General features: G+C 38.2%; 1 protein-coding gene across 1 annotated transcript in view; it reads right to left on the reverse strand.

Moving 5' to 3' along the window:
- Positions 1–17,998, reverse strand: part of LOC126473745 (RNA-binding protein with serine-rich domain 1-A-like) — a 57,210-nt gene extending 39,212 nt beyond the window's left edge. The window contains exons 1-2 of the mRNA XM_050100995.1: positions 17,842–17,998; positions 17,607–17,750 (exon numbers count right to left, since the gene is read on the reverse strand). Coding sequence (XP_049956952.1) covers positions 17,607–17,750; positions 17,842–17,873 — 176 coding nt within the window. The 5' untranslated portion in view covers positions 17,874–17,998. The remainder of the gene's footprint in view (positions 1–17,606; positions 17,751–17,841) is intronic.
- Positions 17,999–18,343: the final 345 nt, after the last annotated feature.

Below are 18,343 nucleotides of genomic sequence, written 5' to 3' on the forward strand. Positions count from 1 at the left end.
TTTTAAAATTTTGGGATTCAGTAAATACAAAGTGCAGGAATCATTCTGATTATACTTAGCTCTTGTCAGGCTTGAAGGGAAGAAAGCACAGTTCTACTCATGCTGAGAAAATTCAGATTCTCACACTCGAACCACTGAGTTGGTCCATTAAAAGAGATCTCAGCACAATTGTGTTTGTGAGAGAATGGTTAAAACAACCAGTGAAATGTGTACAAGGGAAAGAGGAGGTAAAGTTCCTTCTAATGGAGTAGAGACTTGAATGCTTGACCCCCCCCCCTTTTTTTTTTTTTTTTTTTTTTTTTTTTTTTTTTGCTGGCTTCAACAGTTTGCAGTACTGAATCAAAGCTTGGATGCTGCATTATCATGAGAATAGCTCTGAAAGAAATGAACTTGATTCACACTACTGATGTATTCTAGGATATTGGGCCTCAATAAGCTACGGAGTACAAATAGTGGATTCAAACAGATTGTGGATCACTTGGAACTAAGCAAGTGCTGGTAGATGATTTTGTCACAGAGATGGCCTCAAAAATCTGACCTCACCATTCTGAACTTTGTTTTAGAAAGTCAAACTAAATATCTCAACACTATGATGCAAAACCTTAGAGTGTCGACCGAATTGCACTCCTTCATTTTGCAGAGAATTACTCCTATGCTGTCCAGAATGCTGTCCACAGTGTTCATTGCAAAAGCAATCAAGCTGCTGTGAATCCCACTGTTGTCTATTTCATCAAAAATGAGCAAATAAATCCCAAAAGTTATTCTAGTACACAAGTTCATAATTTTTTGATAAAGCCCCATAAGTTTGCTGAACTAAAGAATGACAAATCTGAAGAAAAATCATGAACTTCAACTATGGGTCTGCTGGCCAGAACAAAATTTCCACCAACCTGTGCTACCACCACAAAGATTTTGGTACAAATGCTGAGTGGAAGTTGTTTTGGAACAAGTCATGGAAAATCATAATATGCTGAAATTGGAGAAACTGTGAAACATTTGGCTGTACGAGGTAACCTGCAGTGCTCAAAGGAAAATTTTTGATTCATACAAATTCTGTGAGTGAAGCTTGAATAAAATTGAATTAAATTTTGTTTAGAAGGCCAAAATTTAATCAAGTATAGCTTCTTGGGAAGAAAGGTTTTCTTTGACTTCTAGAGTTGCTGGAACAAGAGAAAATCACTAGTTAATTTAAAACAAAAATCACTAGTTAATTTTAAAACAACTCAAGTGAAAAGACTGTCAGGGGACGTCTTGTCATTTGTTGCCAAAATACGAGAACTGATGATGGGTGAGAATCTATAGCTTCATCAGTCTAACCAGAGCAGCTTGTTAAATGCATCTATGACAACAGCTGATGGGTTGTCAATGTTAGTGAAATTTCATTTCAGAAAACTGATGCAGCAATAAATTTCATAGATACCTGTAGCCCTTCAAGATTGTTTCACTGCCCAGTTCAAAAAGATACATGCTGCATCCCTGGTTATTATCACAAATCAATCAGTGCTATCTACGACATCAGTGGGTGAACAATATCCTCTTTCTGAACCAGTTGTTAATAATGTTGATGAAAAGTTTAAATGAGTGCAACACTAATGCCCTTTTTGTCATGAACAAAAGTATCTCAGTTTGGGGATCATAAATATATACAGACATGCAGCTTGTGAAACTTCATGAAGGCTTTGGAACCAGTTTATGACACCCACACAAGCCTTGGGAACCTTTATTAAGCAACCCACTAGCAACTGTGGGCTTGGGAAGCAGGAGAAAGTCCCACAACCATGGTGCGACTTGCATTGCTATTGGATGTGGCCCCTTAGTGATGCGGATGCCAGTTTTTTACTAACTGATAGCAGCAAAAGCCGGTATGGACTACAGTAAGATTTTTATTATATTGTAACCGATGACTACTTTTAAAAAAAGTTGTTTTCTGATACTCCAAAGAACTAGAGTTGTGTTGTGATGACAGACTGATCAGTAGTGTAGCCTGAGTTCTAGGCTAGATTAGGTGATAACCCAATTACATCTATAGCATACATAACGTTTACATTTGAGCCATTTGTAACACAAAGGTTGTCGTAAAAATTGAACTGCATTAGAGATTCCGAAAACCTATATTATATATATATTATTATATTGTTCATGTCTCATACATAAACTATGAAAAATGCAAGGAGATGTGTAACCTTTACCCTCCAAACTACTGATCTACTACAAATACTTGACTGGATAATTGTAGACCTTCAAGGAAAATTACATTTGTGAAAACTTAATATTTTGTTAATTTACAGGTTTTAGTAGCTTGTGCTACTATGCAATAAGATTACAAAAGAAGCAGTTCGTACATCGACTACATAAAGATATCAACCTACTTCAACTTCAGAGAAATTTTATCATGATAAAATTTACTGACAATTTTTGAGCAAAAATAGAAAACCAAAGGACATCAATTATCTTGCCAAGTTTTACAGCTTTACCACAATTATCCACAGAATTACAGCACTGTGAAGATGGCTAACTCTTTCAAAACATCAATCTGACATTTGCACACTCTTCGCTCACAAAGAGTTAAAATTTGCGAGCTAGAAATTTGTAAATCTTCCCTTGGTACTTTATCAAACCTCCACAGCTAATTTTAACAAAATCTGATACTGTCGAGTAGAGACTATCTCTAAAATTAGACCACTTGACACCCTAAAAGATATTTATTATGCACAAGTAAGCCAATGATTATTCTCAAAAGTCAACATCATGCCAAAACCATTTCAAGGGCCTTACATTGTAATTTCTCAAGACAGTAAATTTTTCTTGTTATAGGAAATAAAATAAAATAAAAGAAGTTGTTTATTTTCATATAGGAATTGCCTCCCGAAAATTCGTGAAATACATGGAGTTCCATATAACTGCTACTACTGTGAGGAAGACTGTTCATAGTAAGACAAGTTTATCGTCACATTGGATCACTGTTTTACACAAACACACAAAAATTACGCCTGTCATTTGACTGGAGGTTGGTTTGAATACTGCTATGCTTTACTGTGGATGATGTTGTTGGAGATGGGTGCTACTGCCTCCTATAACATGTGCTGTGCCCAACCCAGCTAGCTGTAGGAAGCCCATAGTTTCACAAGGAATCCACATGCAGTGCAGTTTGGCATTTTACACGTACAGAAAGCATTCCAAATGATGATGATAAGTGTGGCAAAAATACTAAGACTGATGCGGGATTGAGCCACATATCTTTCTATTATTAATCCAATAATTAACCACTGAGCCAAAATGTCACATTTGACTATACGTATATTACAATGTCACAAATACATGCATAGCTGTAGGAGCCAAATATTATGATCACTAGGACTGTTGGTTATAATGAAATTGGCAAAATCTGAAGTTCCTTTGGTGACAGAGACTATGTTATAATGGCACACATTGTATTTCAACTGACAAATTGTCAGCCACAGTAATATTTGAAATGCTCTTTTTAAAAAAGATTTCTGACAGTATTTAATGAAAGCATTCCAATAAAGAAATGTAAAGTAAGATAACATTAGTTACAGAGCGCACTGAGGAATTCAAGCGATGTTTCTTCCTGTGCTTGGTACGCAAATGGAATGGGAAGAGACCCTAACAAGTGATACAATGTTAGGTACACTCTGCCATGCATTTCACATTGGTTTGCAGAGTATAGATGCAAGGAGTGTAACAGTTTCAGAAATAAGATGTCATAAGGTGCTAACATTTGGTGTTCTACACATCCGAATATGTGAAAAACGAAGGTTTTTGCATAATAAAGACTATATATTCATGACTGTTCCTGCCAAAGTAGCTTATGTTTCATGCAGGAGTGCTTATAAAAAAATAATAATAATAAAATAAAAAATTAAAAAAATGAAAAATAGACCCAGGAAGAAAAGGACACAATTTAGGGAATATTAAGAAATCCAACAACAAACAGGAAGCTGTACTCAAGCTAACAAATGGTGTTAAAACCATTACACACAAACACACACACACACACACACACACACACACACACACACACACACACACAGACAGACTGCAATTTACATTACATAATTAAAACATGATGACTAGTTTTGGTTGTGTACAACAACTATCTTCAGACAGTTCAAATCATAAATGCACATGAATATGCCTTTAACAGTATCAATAGTCATCATCATGCAAGAAACCAGACTAAGCCAACATTGATGTTAAAAAAACATCGTCAAGGCTCAACCAGGTCATAATCCAGAATCTTGCAATATGCAGGTAAAAAAACCAAGATATTTTGCATAATAAGGAGGGGGGGGGGGGGGGATAGTTGAACAAGTAAAATGGCATCAGTCACCTATTATGTGGATCTATAAGGCAATACTGACCCTAAGACTTATCTTAGAAGAAAGATTAAGGAAAGGCAAACATACGTTTCTAGCATTTGTAGACTTAGAGAAAGCTTTTGACAATGTTGACTGGAATACTCTCTTTCTAATTCTGAAGGTGGCAGGGGTAAAATACAGGAAGCGAAAGGTTATTTACAATTTGTACAGAAACCAGATGGCAGTTATAAGAGTCGAGGGACATGAAAGGGAAGCAGTGGTTGGGAAGGGAGTGAGAAAGGGTTATAGCCTATCCCCAATGTTATTCAATCTGTATATTGAGCAAGCAGTAAAGGAAACAAAAGAAAAATTCGGAGTAGGAATTAAAATACATGGAGAAGAAATAAAAACTTTGAGGTTCGCTGATGACATCGTAATTCTGTCAGAGACAGCAAAGAACTTGGAAGTGCAGTTTTGACCGAGCGAGGTGGCGCAGTGATTAGACACTGAACTCGCATTCGGGAGGACGACGGTTCAATCCCGCGTCCGGCCATCCCGATTTAGGTTTTCTGTGATTTCCCTAAATCGCTCCAGGCAAATGCCGGGATGGTTCCTTTCAAAGGGCACGGCCGACTTGCTTCCCCATCCTTCCCTAATCCGATGAGACCGATGACCTCGCTGTCTGGTCTCCTTCCCCAAACAAACCAACCAACCAGTTTTGAAAGGAGGGTATAAGATGAACATCAACAAAAGTAAAACGAGGATGGTGGAATGTAGTCGAATTAAGCCGGGTGATGCTGAGGGAATTAGATTAGGAAATGAGACACTTAAAGTAGTAAAGGAGTTTTGCTATTTGGGGAGCAAAATAACTGATGACGGTCAAAGTAGAGAGGTTATAAAATGTAGATTGGCAATGGCAAGAAAAGCGTTACTGAAGCAGAAAAATTTGTTAACATCGAGTATAGATTTAAATGTCAGGAAGTCATTTCTGAAAGTATTTGTATGGAGTGTAGCCATGTATGGAAGTGAAACATGGACAATAAATAGTTTGGACAAGAAGAGAATAGAAGCTTTCAAAATGTGGTGCTACAGAAGAATGCTGAAGATTAGATGGGTAGATCACGTAACTAATGAGGAGGTATTGAATAGAATTGGGGAGAAGAGGAGTTTGTGGCACAACCTGACAAGAAGAAGGGACCGGTTGGTAGGACATGTTCTGAGGCATCAAGGGATCACCAATTTAGTATTGGAGGGCAGCGTGGAGGGTAAAAATCGTAGAGGGAGGCCAAGAGATGAATACACTAAGCAGATTCAGAAGGATGTAGGCTGCAGTAGGTACTGGGAGATGAAGAAGCTTGCACAGGATAGAGTAGCATGAAGAGCTGCATCAAACCAGTCTCAGAACTGAAGACCACAACAACAACAACAACATAAAGCAACAAGAATTAAAAGCTGATCCTCAGCCTGGTTGACAAGAGTGTAAGAGGTTGAGTAAGAGAGAACGAGTACATCTTCCTAGTCTCTCTGGGCCAGGTTCATTTTATTTCTGTCAATAACAAGTATCTATAATGTAACAATGGCTATGTTTATGTTACATTGAAATGTTCTCTCATCAATAAGGTCGCAGAACATTTTTAATTTAGGTTGCCACTGCATGAGCATATAGCTTACTCACTGTATAACATAATGTCAACTGGCAGGGGAACAAACACACACAAAAGGATTTAACTTTTAGAACCTTTCAGAGCCAGTGGCTCCTTCTTCTGGCAGGAGAGTTGAAGGGGACGGAAGAGAAGTGAAGGAACAGGACTGGAGAGGTTTAGGAAAAGGGGTAAAGCTTAGAAAAGTCACCCACAGGTGGGACTAACACTACAAATGTCCTTGGTTCTTGCCACCCACCTGGTCTCAATTTGTGTTAATTCCTTCTGTCTCAGAATTTATTCACAGTAAGTACTCCTTTCTTCACTCGACTTTAGTTTTCAACATCTTTCTTTTTCTGACTTGCTTATTTTTTGCCATCCCCCCCTCCCACCCCTGTTACATACAATGCAGTTAGCTTTTCACTCTTGAACACGATGTTTTAGTCATAATCTCTGTTCTGCATATTAACCTGTCTTCCACTTCAGGTTTTCAAATATTGCCCAGAGCAGTCCCCAACAATCAGCCTTTCCTTCTCATCCCTTCCGGTAAACCTCCCCTGATCAGGGGTTCTGTGTGACTTTTCTAAACTGTACCCCTTTCCCTAAACCTCTCCAGTACTTTTCCTTCATCCCTCTTCAATCCCCTTCAAATCTTCCACCATGAGGAGCCACTGGCTCTGAAAACTTGTAAAAGTTAAATTCTTTAGTGTATGCATTCCCCTGCCACCGTTGGTCAGTATATTTTTTAATCTGTCCATGTTGTTGTTGTTGTTGTTGTCTTCAGTCCTGAGACTGGCTTGATGCAGCTCTCCATGCTACCCTATCCTGTGCAAGTTTCATCATCTCCTGGTACCTACTGCAACCTACATCCTTCTAAATCTGCTTAGTGTATTCATCTCTTGGTCTCTCTCTACGATTTTTACCCTCCACACTGCCCTCCAATACTAAATTGGCGATCCCTTGATGCCTCAGAAAATGTCCTACCAATCGATCCCTTCTTCTGGTCAAGTTGTGCCACAAACTTCTCTTCTCCCCGATCCTATTCAATACTTCCTCATTAGTTATGTGATCTAACCATCTAATCTTCAGCATTCTTCTGTAGCACCACATTTCGAAAGCTTCTATTCTCTTCTTGTCCAAACTATTTATCGTCCATGTTTCACTTCTGTACATGGCTACACTCCATACAAATACTTTCAGAAATGACTTCCTGACACTTAAATCTATACTCAATATTAACAAATTTCTCTTCTTCAGAAATGCTTTCTTTGCCATTGCCAGTCTACATTTTATATCCTCTCTACTTTGACCATCATCAGTTATCTTGCTCCCCAAAAAGCAAAACTCCTTTACTACTTTAAGTGTCCAATTTCCTAATCTAATTCCCTCAGCATCACTCAATTCAACTACATTCCATTATCCTCGTTTTGCTTTTGTTGATGTTCATCTTATATCCTTCTTTCAAGATAGTATCCATTCCGATCAACTGCTCTTCCAAGTACTTTGCTGTCTCTGACAGAATTACGATGTCATCGGCGAACCTCAAAAGTTTTTATTTCTTCTCCATGGATTTTAATACCTACTCCGAATTTTTCTTTTGTTTCCTTCACTGCTTGCTCAATATACAGATTGAATAACATCGGGGATAGGCTACAACCCTGTCTCACTCCCTTCCCAAACACTGCTTCCCTTTCATGTCCCTCGACTCTTATAACTGCCATCTGGTTTCTGTACAAATTGCAAATAGCCTTTTGCTCTCTGTATTTTACCCCTGCCACCTTCAGAATTTGAAAGAGAGTATTCCAGTCAACATTGTAAAAAGATTTCTCTAAGTCTACAAATGCTAGAAACGTATGTTTGCCCTTCTAAAAATGTATGTTTGCTCTTCCTTAATGTAGCTTCTAAGGTAAGTCGTAGGGTCAGTATTGCCTCACGTGTTCCAACATTTCTACGGAATCCAAACTGATCTTACCCGAGGTTGGCTTCTACTAGTTTTTCCATTCGTCTGTAAAGAATTCGCGTTAGTATTTTGCAGCTGTGACTTATTAAACTGATAGTTCAATGATTTTCACATTTGTCAACACCTGCTTTCTTTGGGATTGGAATTATTATGTTCTTCTTGAAGTCTGAGGGTATTTCGCCCGTCTCATACATTTTGCTCTCACCAGATAGTAGAGTTTTGTCAGGACTGGCTCTCCCAAGGCCGTCAGTAGTTCGAATGGGATGTTGTCTACTCCGCGGGCCTTGTTTCGACTTAGGTCTTTCAGTGCTCTGTCAAACTCTTCACGCAGTATCGTATCTCCCATTTCATCTTCATCTACATCCTCTTCCATTTCCATAATATTGTCCTCAAGTACATCGCCCTTGTACAGACCCTCTATATACTCCTTCCACCTTTCTGCTTTCCCTTCTTTGCTTAAAACAGGGTTTCCATCAAAGCTCTTGATATTCATACAAGTGGTTCTCTTTTCTCCAAAGGTCTCTTTAATTTTCCTGTAGGCAGTATCTATCTTACCCCTCGTGAGATAAGTCTCTACATCCTTACATTTGTCCTCTAGCCATCCCTGCTTAGTCATTTTGCACTTCCTTTCGATCTCATTTTTGAGTCGTTTGTATTCCTTTTTGCTCGCTTCATATACTGCATTTTTATATTTTCTACTTACATCAATTAAATTCAATATTTCTTCTGTTACCCAAGGATTTCTACTAGCCCTCATCTTTTTACCTACTTGAGTCTCTGCTGCCTTCACTACTTCATCCCTCAAAGCTACCCATTCATCTTCTACTGTATTTCTTTCCCCCATTCCTGTCAATTGTTCCCTTATGCTCTCCCTGAAACTCTGTACAACCTCTGGTTCTTTCAGTTTATCCAGGTCCCATCTCCTTAAATTCCCACCTTTTATGCAGTTTCTTCAGTTTTAATCTACAGTTCATAACCAACAGATTGTTGTCAGAGTTCACATCTGCCCCTGGAAATGTCTTACAAATTAAAACCTGGTTCCTAAATCTCTGTCTTACCATTATATAATCTATCTGAAACCTGTCAGTATCTCCAGGCTTCTTCCATGTATACAGCCTTCTTTTATGATTCTTGAACCAAGTGTTAGCTATGATTAAGTTATGCTCTGTGCAAAATTCTACCAGGTGGCTTCCTCTTTCATTTCTTAGCCCCAATTCATATTCACCTACTATGTTTCCTTCTCTCCCTTTTCCTACACTTGAATTCCAGTCACCCATGACTTAAATTTTCATCTCCCTTCACTATTTGAATAATTTCTTTTATCTCCTCATACATTTCATCAATTTCTTCATCATCTGCAGAGCTAGTTGGCATATAAACTTGTACTACTGTAGTAGGTGTGGGCTTCGTGCCTATCTTGGCCACAATAATGTGTTCACTATGCTGTTTGTAGTAGCTTACCCGTACTCCTATTTTTTTAATTCATTATTAAACCTACTCCTACATGACCCCTATTTGATTTTGTATTTATAAACCTGTATTCACCCGACCAAAAGTCTTGTTCCTCCTGCCACCGAACTTCACTAATTCCCACTACATCTAACTTTAACCTATCCATTTCCCTTTTTAAATTTTCTAACCTACCTTCCCGATTAAGGGATCTGACATTCCACACTCCGATCCGTAGAACGCCAGTTTTCTATCTCCTGATAACGACGTTCTCCTGAGTAGTCCCCGCCCGGAGATCCAAATGGGGGACTATTTTACCTCCGGAATATCTTACCCAAGAGGACGCCGTCATCATTTAATCATACAGTAAAGCTGCATGCCCTCGGGAACAATTACAGCCGTAGCTTCCCCTTGCTTTCAGCCATTCGCAGTACCAGAACAGCAAGGCTATTTTGGTTAGTGTTACAAGGCCAGATCAGTCAATCATCCAGACTGTTGCCCTTGCAACTACTGAAAAGGCTGCTGCCCCTCTTCAGGAACCACACGTTTGTCTGGCCTCTCAACAGATACCCCTCCGTTGTGGTTGCACCTACGGTACAGCTATCTGTATCGCTGAAGCACGCAAGCCTCCCCACCAACGGCAAGGTCCATGGTTCATGGGGGGAGGAGGGTACATGTTGATGCAAACATAATTGAGTTACTGTCCATTTACATTATATTATCAATAATTGATTATTTTCACTGCACAAAATGTTACAATGCATATAATGGAAGAGTGATGCAATTTTACTTTTGCAACTACCCCACCCCACTTTATACCTGAGTCACAAGGTTATGGGTTACGCCCTAATTTGCATATTGTGATGCTTTTAACATCAATATTGTCTCAGTCCTTTTGCTATTAATACTGTTCAGTGCATATTCGACAGCAGTTGTTGTACACAACCAAAACTAATCATCATGTTTTATCTGTCTAATGTAAAGTGCGATCTAGGCATTAAAAGTATTAAGTATAATTTCTTTATAAAATTTTAATAAATTATGTTAAGACTGTTGTCTCTGTTCCTGACAATGTCAGGCTTCACAAAATCATTTTAGGCCATCAACAAACATAATTATGTTTACTTACTCAGAGATTGCACTTCGTTTCATCCTGAATACCAAATTATCAATCAGAGAACAAATCATTGGATTAGACATGGGGTAGTGATCTGTAAAATATGACTTTAATCAAGTCAAAGTAACTTAGACTGTCCTACTCAATTCCGTCTGTCATTTCGAGTTGGTGAACCCTGGGAACCTGAGGAAGTCCTTGGAAGATAGGGTATGCAATCCTAGTAGGGAAACAGTGTAAGAAAGATGAGAATGCAAGAAAAGGTTCTCCGTAGAACAGCAGATTGGGCTAAGGGTTGATAACCCGTACCCAAAAATATGCCTTATTTGAAAGCTCCAGAAAACATAGGCGGATGGGTCCTACAGCAAAGCAACAATGATTATGAGAATTGGATCACAATATGTACAGACATCACATAAGATTGGAGCCCTTGAAAATCTGATTGGAATAGCAAAAACCTACAAGGTGGATATCATGGCCTTGCAAGAGACACAATTGGCTGGACAGTGTACTTTCCACAAACAACAGGGTAATAGGTACTATAGCGGCCACAATAGTGAATACATTTCTGGTGTGGGATTTATAGACAATAAAAATACTGGACAACTAGTGATAGGATTTAAAGCAACAAGTCCAAAGATATATAATATACAAATGTAGGGGAAATTCTGTAAATACAGTCTCTTAAATGCACGTCTCTACTGAGGAGAAGACAGCAGAAGAGAAGGTTACTTTCTGTGAGAAATTGACAGTATCCAAAATACGATACAAAGATGGTGATAGGAGATACTGATGATGCTAAGGTAGGACAGGAGCATGCTTTATCTGCTACCAATGGTAAATACAGCCTCCACAAATAGAGTAATAATAAAGCACTCCACTTGACAAATTTTACATCACTTAATATGGCAGTCTTTAGCACTTAGTTTCAGCATAAAAATATACATAAAGGGACATTGGTGTTACCAGACAATATGAGGAGCCAAACTGATCAGACATAATAGATACCAGGTGTGACTCTAAGGTATTAGACTGCCATGATTTCAGAGGTGCTAATAGGGACTCTGATCATTACCTAGTCATGGTAAAAATAAAATGGAGAATTTCTAATGCACATAAAGTTAAAGGAGAAAGACAACATAAGTATAATACCTCAGAAAGCTTTTTAATACAGCACTAGAGAAAGTGTCAAGGTCTGCCCAAATCAATACAACAGGCACAATATACAAGAGAATGGTGCAAGATCTAGTCTATGCAGATGAAGTGGATATTACTTTAAGAATAGAACTAGTTGCCAAACACTTTGGCACTTGTGGCAGCAGTAGTAGAAAGGTGACTGGAAGTGAACATTAAAAAAACCAAATATATTCAAATAATAGACCAGAACTAAATATGATGCCAGAAATTGACCATGTACAAACAGAATCTACTAGAGCACCACCTGATGATGGCGGAACGGTTATTCGCCGAAATATCATGGAACTTCGATGATCGGATCTGGCTGGACACCTCAGAACCTTGGATACAGAATCTACTAGACATTTTTCCTACCTGGGAGCACTGGTAATATCAGCTTGGAAATAAAAAGATGCCCCCAGCTAGCTAATAAATGCTACTATGGGCTGTCCACATGACTTACGGCCAGAAATCTGTTCAGGAGATCAATGTGTCAAACGTATAAAACTTTAATAAGTTCAATATTAAATATAGGTCAGAAACCTGGACATTGACACAAAAGTGTAAGGAGTTAATGGGATGTTCCACAAAATCTATCAACGTTACCAAAATAAACTGCCCACAATGGACCAGCCATTTCTGTCGTAAGGAACATGAGGACCCAAGAAAAACGGCACTGCTACAAAACCCAGAGGGATGATGAAGCAGGGGAAGACCAAAACTTCAATACCTGGATGACGTACAAGATCTAAAAATTATTGATGTCAGAGATGGAGAGGCTCATCAACGGCTGTAGAGCAAGGATAATGAAGAGGAAGAAGAAGAAATCAGTATAGATGTTCTGCAAAGATTTCTGCTGAGGCCTTCTTTTGTCTGCCTCCACAGTAGTAATGATCTCAACAATCTAAAAATGGATTTTTGCTTAAGAAAAGTAAAATTCAGCATGTAACTGGTCATTTTCAGTTTGGTAACCCAACTTTCCCTCCAATGACCTTAGTTCTTTTGAGTTACTGAAGTGTATATTTAAATGACAAGTTATTGTGGATACAAAATGCATTAGTGGTAACTTGTCTACAGTAGTTTATTTGTTACAGTCTCTATAGGAATTGTGTAAATGGAGTCTATATTACAATACCTTATTTTACATGTTTTTGTATAAGTGTTACATCATATGGTATTATCTTGTAGGGAAACTCTAATGATGTTTACAGCATCTTTCCATTGTGGGAGGAGGACATCTACATTTATATTCCGCAACCAACCTTGCGGTCTGTGGCAGAGGTACTTTGTGTATCACTGTTTCCTCCCCCCTTTCCCGCCCAGCCGAGAATATATCATGGAAAGAACGACTGCGAGTAAGCCTCTAGGTGGACTCGAATCTCTCCAATTTTATATTCATAGTCTTTTCATTAGATTTATGTAGGGTGAGTATTATATTTGTTGACTCTTCCAGGAACGTAAGCTCTTGGAATGTTAAAAGTAAACCACACCAGACACAGAATGCCTCTATTGCAGTGTCTGCCACTGGAGTTGGTTAACCATTTCAGTGATACTTTCGTGCTTACTAAATAAATCTATAATGAAACGTGCTGCTCTTCTTTGGATCGTCTCTATTTCAACTATCAATCCTATCTGATCAGGTTTCCCCATTGATGAGCAGTTTTCAAGTATTGGTGAAACGAGGGTTTTGTAAGCTATCTCCTTTGCTGATGACCTAATCTGCTGAAGATTCTGCCAATGAATCTCAGCCTGGCATCTGCCTTTCGTGTTTTATGAGGTCATATCAATTTAAATCACTCTGTACTTACAGTCCTAGATATTTTATGAAACTGCTTCCAGTGATTGCTCTGCAATAGTCTAATCATACAATAATGCATCTTGCTGCCTATTTATGTGCAATACATTCCATTTGTTCCTGCTGAGGGTCAATTGTCACTCCTGCATCAAGCATCAATCCTCTGCAGGTCTTCCTGCATTTCCCTACAATTTTCTAACAACATGATTTCTCTATATACAACACCATCATCTGCAAAAAGCCTCATGGACCTTCTGATGCTGTCTACTATATTATTTATAAATATTGTGAAATGTAGTGGACCTACAACACTCCCCTGGCTTGCGCTCTAAGTCACTTTACATCAGAAGACTTCTCTACACTGAGAATGATACGCTGTGTTCTGTTCGTTAGAAATTTTTCAAACCAGTCAGAAAGTTGGCCTGATATTTCGTAAGCTCATATTTTGTTCAGTAAGCAGCAGTGCGGAACTGTACTGAATGTCTCATGCAAGTCAAGGAACATGGCATCTATAAGGGTGCTAATATCTGCCACCTTCTGGGTCTTGTGGATGAACAAAGCAAGCTGAGTCACATAATCACGATTTTTGGAAAACACGTTGATTCCTACTGAGGAGATTCTGAGTCTCCAGAAATGTCAAAATGTCATAATATGCAAGCATAAAACAGGTTCCGAAATTATGTAACTGAGCAACATCAGAGATACAGGTCTACAGTTATGTGTGTCTTTTCAACAACCCTTTTTGAAAACACGAATGACCTGTGCTTTTTTTCAAGTCATCAGGAAAACTTGCTCCACCAAAGATGTACAGTACACTGCTGCTAGAAGAGAAGCAAGTTCTTTCGTATTCTCTATGTAAAATCATACTGGTATCCCACTAGGCCCAGTAGTCTTCCCTGTGTTGAACAATTTCAGTTTATGTTCTTTCCCACATCACTTTTTTTTTATCAGCCATTTTGTCAATCGTGTGATGCTTTAGAGGCAGCACTACAGTGTTATCTTCCTCTGTGAAACAGGTGTTTATTAAGATAACCTTTTCTACGCTGTCCTCCGCTTCAGTGCCATTATGGCTACAGAGAGTCTAGGCAGGTGGTTTCAATCTGTTGACAGATTTGACACAAGCCCCAAACATCTTAGCATTTTCTTTAGTAAGTAGATAAAATTTTACTTTTAAATAGGTTGAACATTTAATGCATGATCCTCCTTACACTAATTTTGGCTTTGTGAAATTTTTGCTTGTCTGTGAGGCTTTGGTTACGTTTAAATTTCCAGGGATTCTCTCTTTACTTTCATGGCTGCTTCCCAACAGGCCGTCAAACCATGGCAGATCTTTTCCATCCCTCACAACTTTGCTCTGCACATACCTGTCCAAACAGTATTATACAATGCTATTGAACTTCGTTAACTGATCCTCAACATTGTTAGTGCTCGAGATGAAGCTTTCTTTTTGACCAGTCAGTTGATCTGAAATCTATTTCCTGTTGCTAAGCAGAAAGATCTTCCTGGCTTTCTTTGTATTCCTATTTACAGCCATATTCTGTGATGCTGTAATGGCCTTAATATCACTGATTCCCTGTTTATGCTAACCGGATCTTTCCAAAGTATGGCACTCAGTTCTTTGAACAAATACTACTACATTTTGATTTATACAGTGTGCCTGAGGAGGAATGGTCAATATTCATATCATAGCTAGGACAGGACCAATAATTTGAGGCAAAAAAACTAGCAAACATGGGCTCTAAAAAAGCAAAAAAAGCAAGCAAAACCACGCTCTTAAATGCATTCCTTAAGATCTATGAGCACATCTTCATCTTTGACACTGAAACCAATCTCTTCTACTGCAGGTTCTTCGTTCTTCATATTCTGGGAGGAGACAGTATGGAAAAGAAGAAGAAAAAGATATGGAAAACAAAAGAGCTGGCTGTAGAGAAGATTTGTTTCACAGAAACAAAGATGAAGAAGTGCTCATAGCTCCCAAGGTACGCATTTTACAGCCCACATCTTCAATGCTTTCTGGCTTTGAATGATGATTCTGACATATCTCTAAATATTGAATGTTCCTTCTGAGACACGTAAAAAGAGAGTGAGAATCAAAATCCTGAAAAAATTTCAATGACTGTGATAAACAATAGACATATTTATACTCAATGCCATAGACTACAAGGACCTATGAACCCCTTGAGCATAAATGTTTGTATAATAAGCTCCCAGTTGTTGCACAAGATCTTTCAGAACTTCAATTTAAACAAACACTATATGCCAGATCAGTTGTCAACACATTGTACAAGATGAAAAAATACATTACTTTAATATAACACTGTAACTTCAGTAGTTAACCCATTGTTTTTCATATGTATTAAAAAAACTAAACTAAACTCTGCCCAAACAGGCCATGAAGGCCCAATGGTACTGATTGGCTGCCATGTCATCCTCCACCCACAGGTGTCACTGAATGCTGATATGGAGGGGCATTTGATCAGCACACTGCTCTCCCAGCCGTACGTCAGTTTACAATACTGGAGCCGCTACTTCTCAATGAAGTAGCTCCTCAGTTTTCCTCACAAGGACTGAGTGCACTCCACTTGCCAACAGTGCTCCGCAGACTGGATGGTCACAAATCCTAGTGTCCCAGTTCGACAGCACTTAACTTTGGTGATCTGACAGGAAATTGTGTGACCACTGCAACAAGGCCGTTGGCTTTTTGAATGTATTAATTTAAGTAAATTGTTGTCTGTTTGATATCTATTAGTGTAATGACCAAATGATTAAAGATATTATTATTATAACTGGACACAGTAACAGTTATTAAAATACAGATTTTGTATGTACTGAATTTATTACACACCTTACTGTAGCCATTTCAATATATATTTCAAATAAACAGCAAAGCTAGTGCATTTTCTCTTATGGACTTTGGCAAAGTACCAATAATAGCAGTCAGTCATGTTGGAGAAGTTTATAGTATGATTACTGTAACATCAAAATAGGTTTTTATCAAACAGTTCTCCTCTCGAAAACAGCTTTAATGACGGCCCAAAGATAAATTGTTAAAGTTTTCCCCAGTCAGTTTTCATCACTGCTTTAAATATTACTGAAAATATCTAAAATGTAATGTTTTTGCATTGTGGGCAAAATCCTAAAACTGTTAATGCACACATTACAGAAAAGTAGCATATACAAGGTACTTCGAATCCATTATTAGGTACGGTATTGTTTTCTGGGGTAACTCGACAAACATAGTGCGGATACTAAAAATATAGAAAGAAATCATACGAAATATGTGCACTGCAAATCACAAAGAACCATGTCAACCATTATTTAGAAAACTTAAAATATTAACTCTGCCATCCTTATACATATATGAGTTTATTATATTTTTGTACACCAGACATGAATTATTTGAGGGAAAACAGTTTGTCCACTCACATGAAACCAGAAACAAAGAAAATTTTATGCTCCCCACCCACCGCCTCAGACTGTATGCCCAGGGACCTCAATAAAAGGGAATGAAAATTTGTAATAAATTAAATGGGAACAAATTGATGCAGATGAATTTCGGTTCACTTAAAAGAAAGCTATATGAGGTACTGACAATGAAGTGTTATTACCCAGTGGATGAATTCAAGCGGGACAAACTGGAAATTTGAGCTGGGTACAATGTGTTATCCTTATAGTGTCGTTATTTATTATAGTGCTATTGTTTATTATTGTAAAAATCACTGTAATTGTTTTATAAATTTTTGACATGTTTCCTGTACGCAAATCAAATGTATTGCAAATGTAGGTCATGAGATGAATAAAACACAATTCACTAGATCGTTGTACGAAAATTTACATTCTACAATGAGAAATATTGACAAAGATACGTATTTATCATGCAAAAAGAGTATGATTAATTAACTTGACTGTATTACACCATTAAATATCCAACTGGAAACGAAATTATACTCGAAATTTCTAGGCCACAACAGCCGCGCTATGACTTTAGGTGAATAATCCTATAAATGAGATACTCCAACACTGTGAGTCAGACATTATTACGTGTCGCGACTGGGATATCTAAGTAAAACACACAGAATATAAACAATAATACGGCGCAGTACCACAATAAAAAAAATTATTTATTACAAAGCTTTGACCCGTTTTCGTGTACCTGCGGCTACTACTGCCACTTCCACTGGACGAAGATGGAGCTTTCTTCTTTTTATCACGGCCTCTCTCTTTCTTGTTTTCTTTGTCTGATGCCCCGGAGTCTGAATCACTCTTCGCGTTATTACTTGCGCGTCGGTTTCTGGCCCTGATGAAAAAAATGAAAATTTAAGTAGCCGTTTAATATCGAAATCATTCAGTAAGCACGGAGAGTGGGGGAATGCACAACCGCAACTCACATTTTCTTCTTCGTTACCGTTTCCACAGGCATGAGGAAAGGAAACTTTAAAACACAAACGCGACAACAGACACCAATACCAGTTTGTTTATGTTTCACACAGTCACAAACAAGCACTTCTAATATCTATGAACTTCAGGCACCAATTGATACGAACCGTTATCGATGTTCCAGTCGATCAGTAAGTACTACAAAGAGTTTACGTGCTCAATGCAGTAGCACTTGAGTAGCGCGAATTCCTAAAAAGTACGCGTAGGTCTAGCTCCTTCTACATTTATATTCTGTCAAACACTGTGAACTGTCTGGCATAGGTTACGAGGGAGAATTATTTACAGGGGATGATTCTCTCCAACGTGTAGATGGACTTATAGCAATTTTAACTAGACCTCCTAAATCTGTGAAATGTAGATATTTTCTTTTTCTCTTTTAGCGATGTCGCCTCCTTTCAGATTTTTTTCTTCTATTGTTGGCAGCAGGACATGGCCTGTTATCGATGCTCTGGG

This window comes from Schistocerca serialis, chromosome 4, assembly GCF_023864345.2.
Source record: "Schistocerca serialis cubense isolate TAMUIC-IGC-003099 chromosome 4, iqSchSeri2.2, whole genome shotgun sequence".
Taxonomy (NCBI): Eukaryota; Metazoa; Arthropoda; class Insecta; order Orthoptera; family Acrididae; genus Schistocerca; species Schistocerca serialis.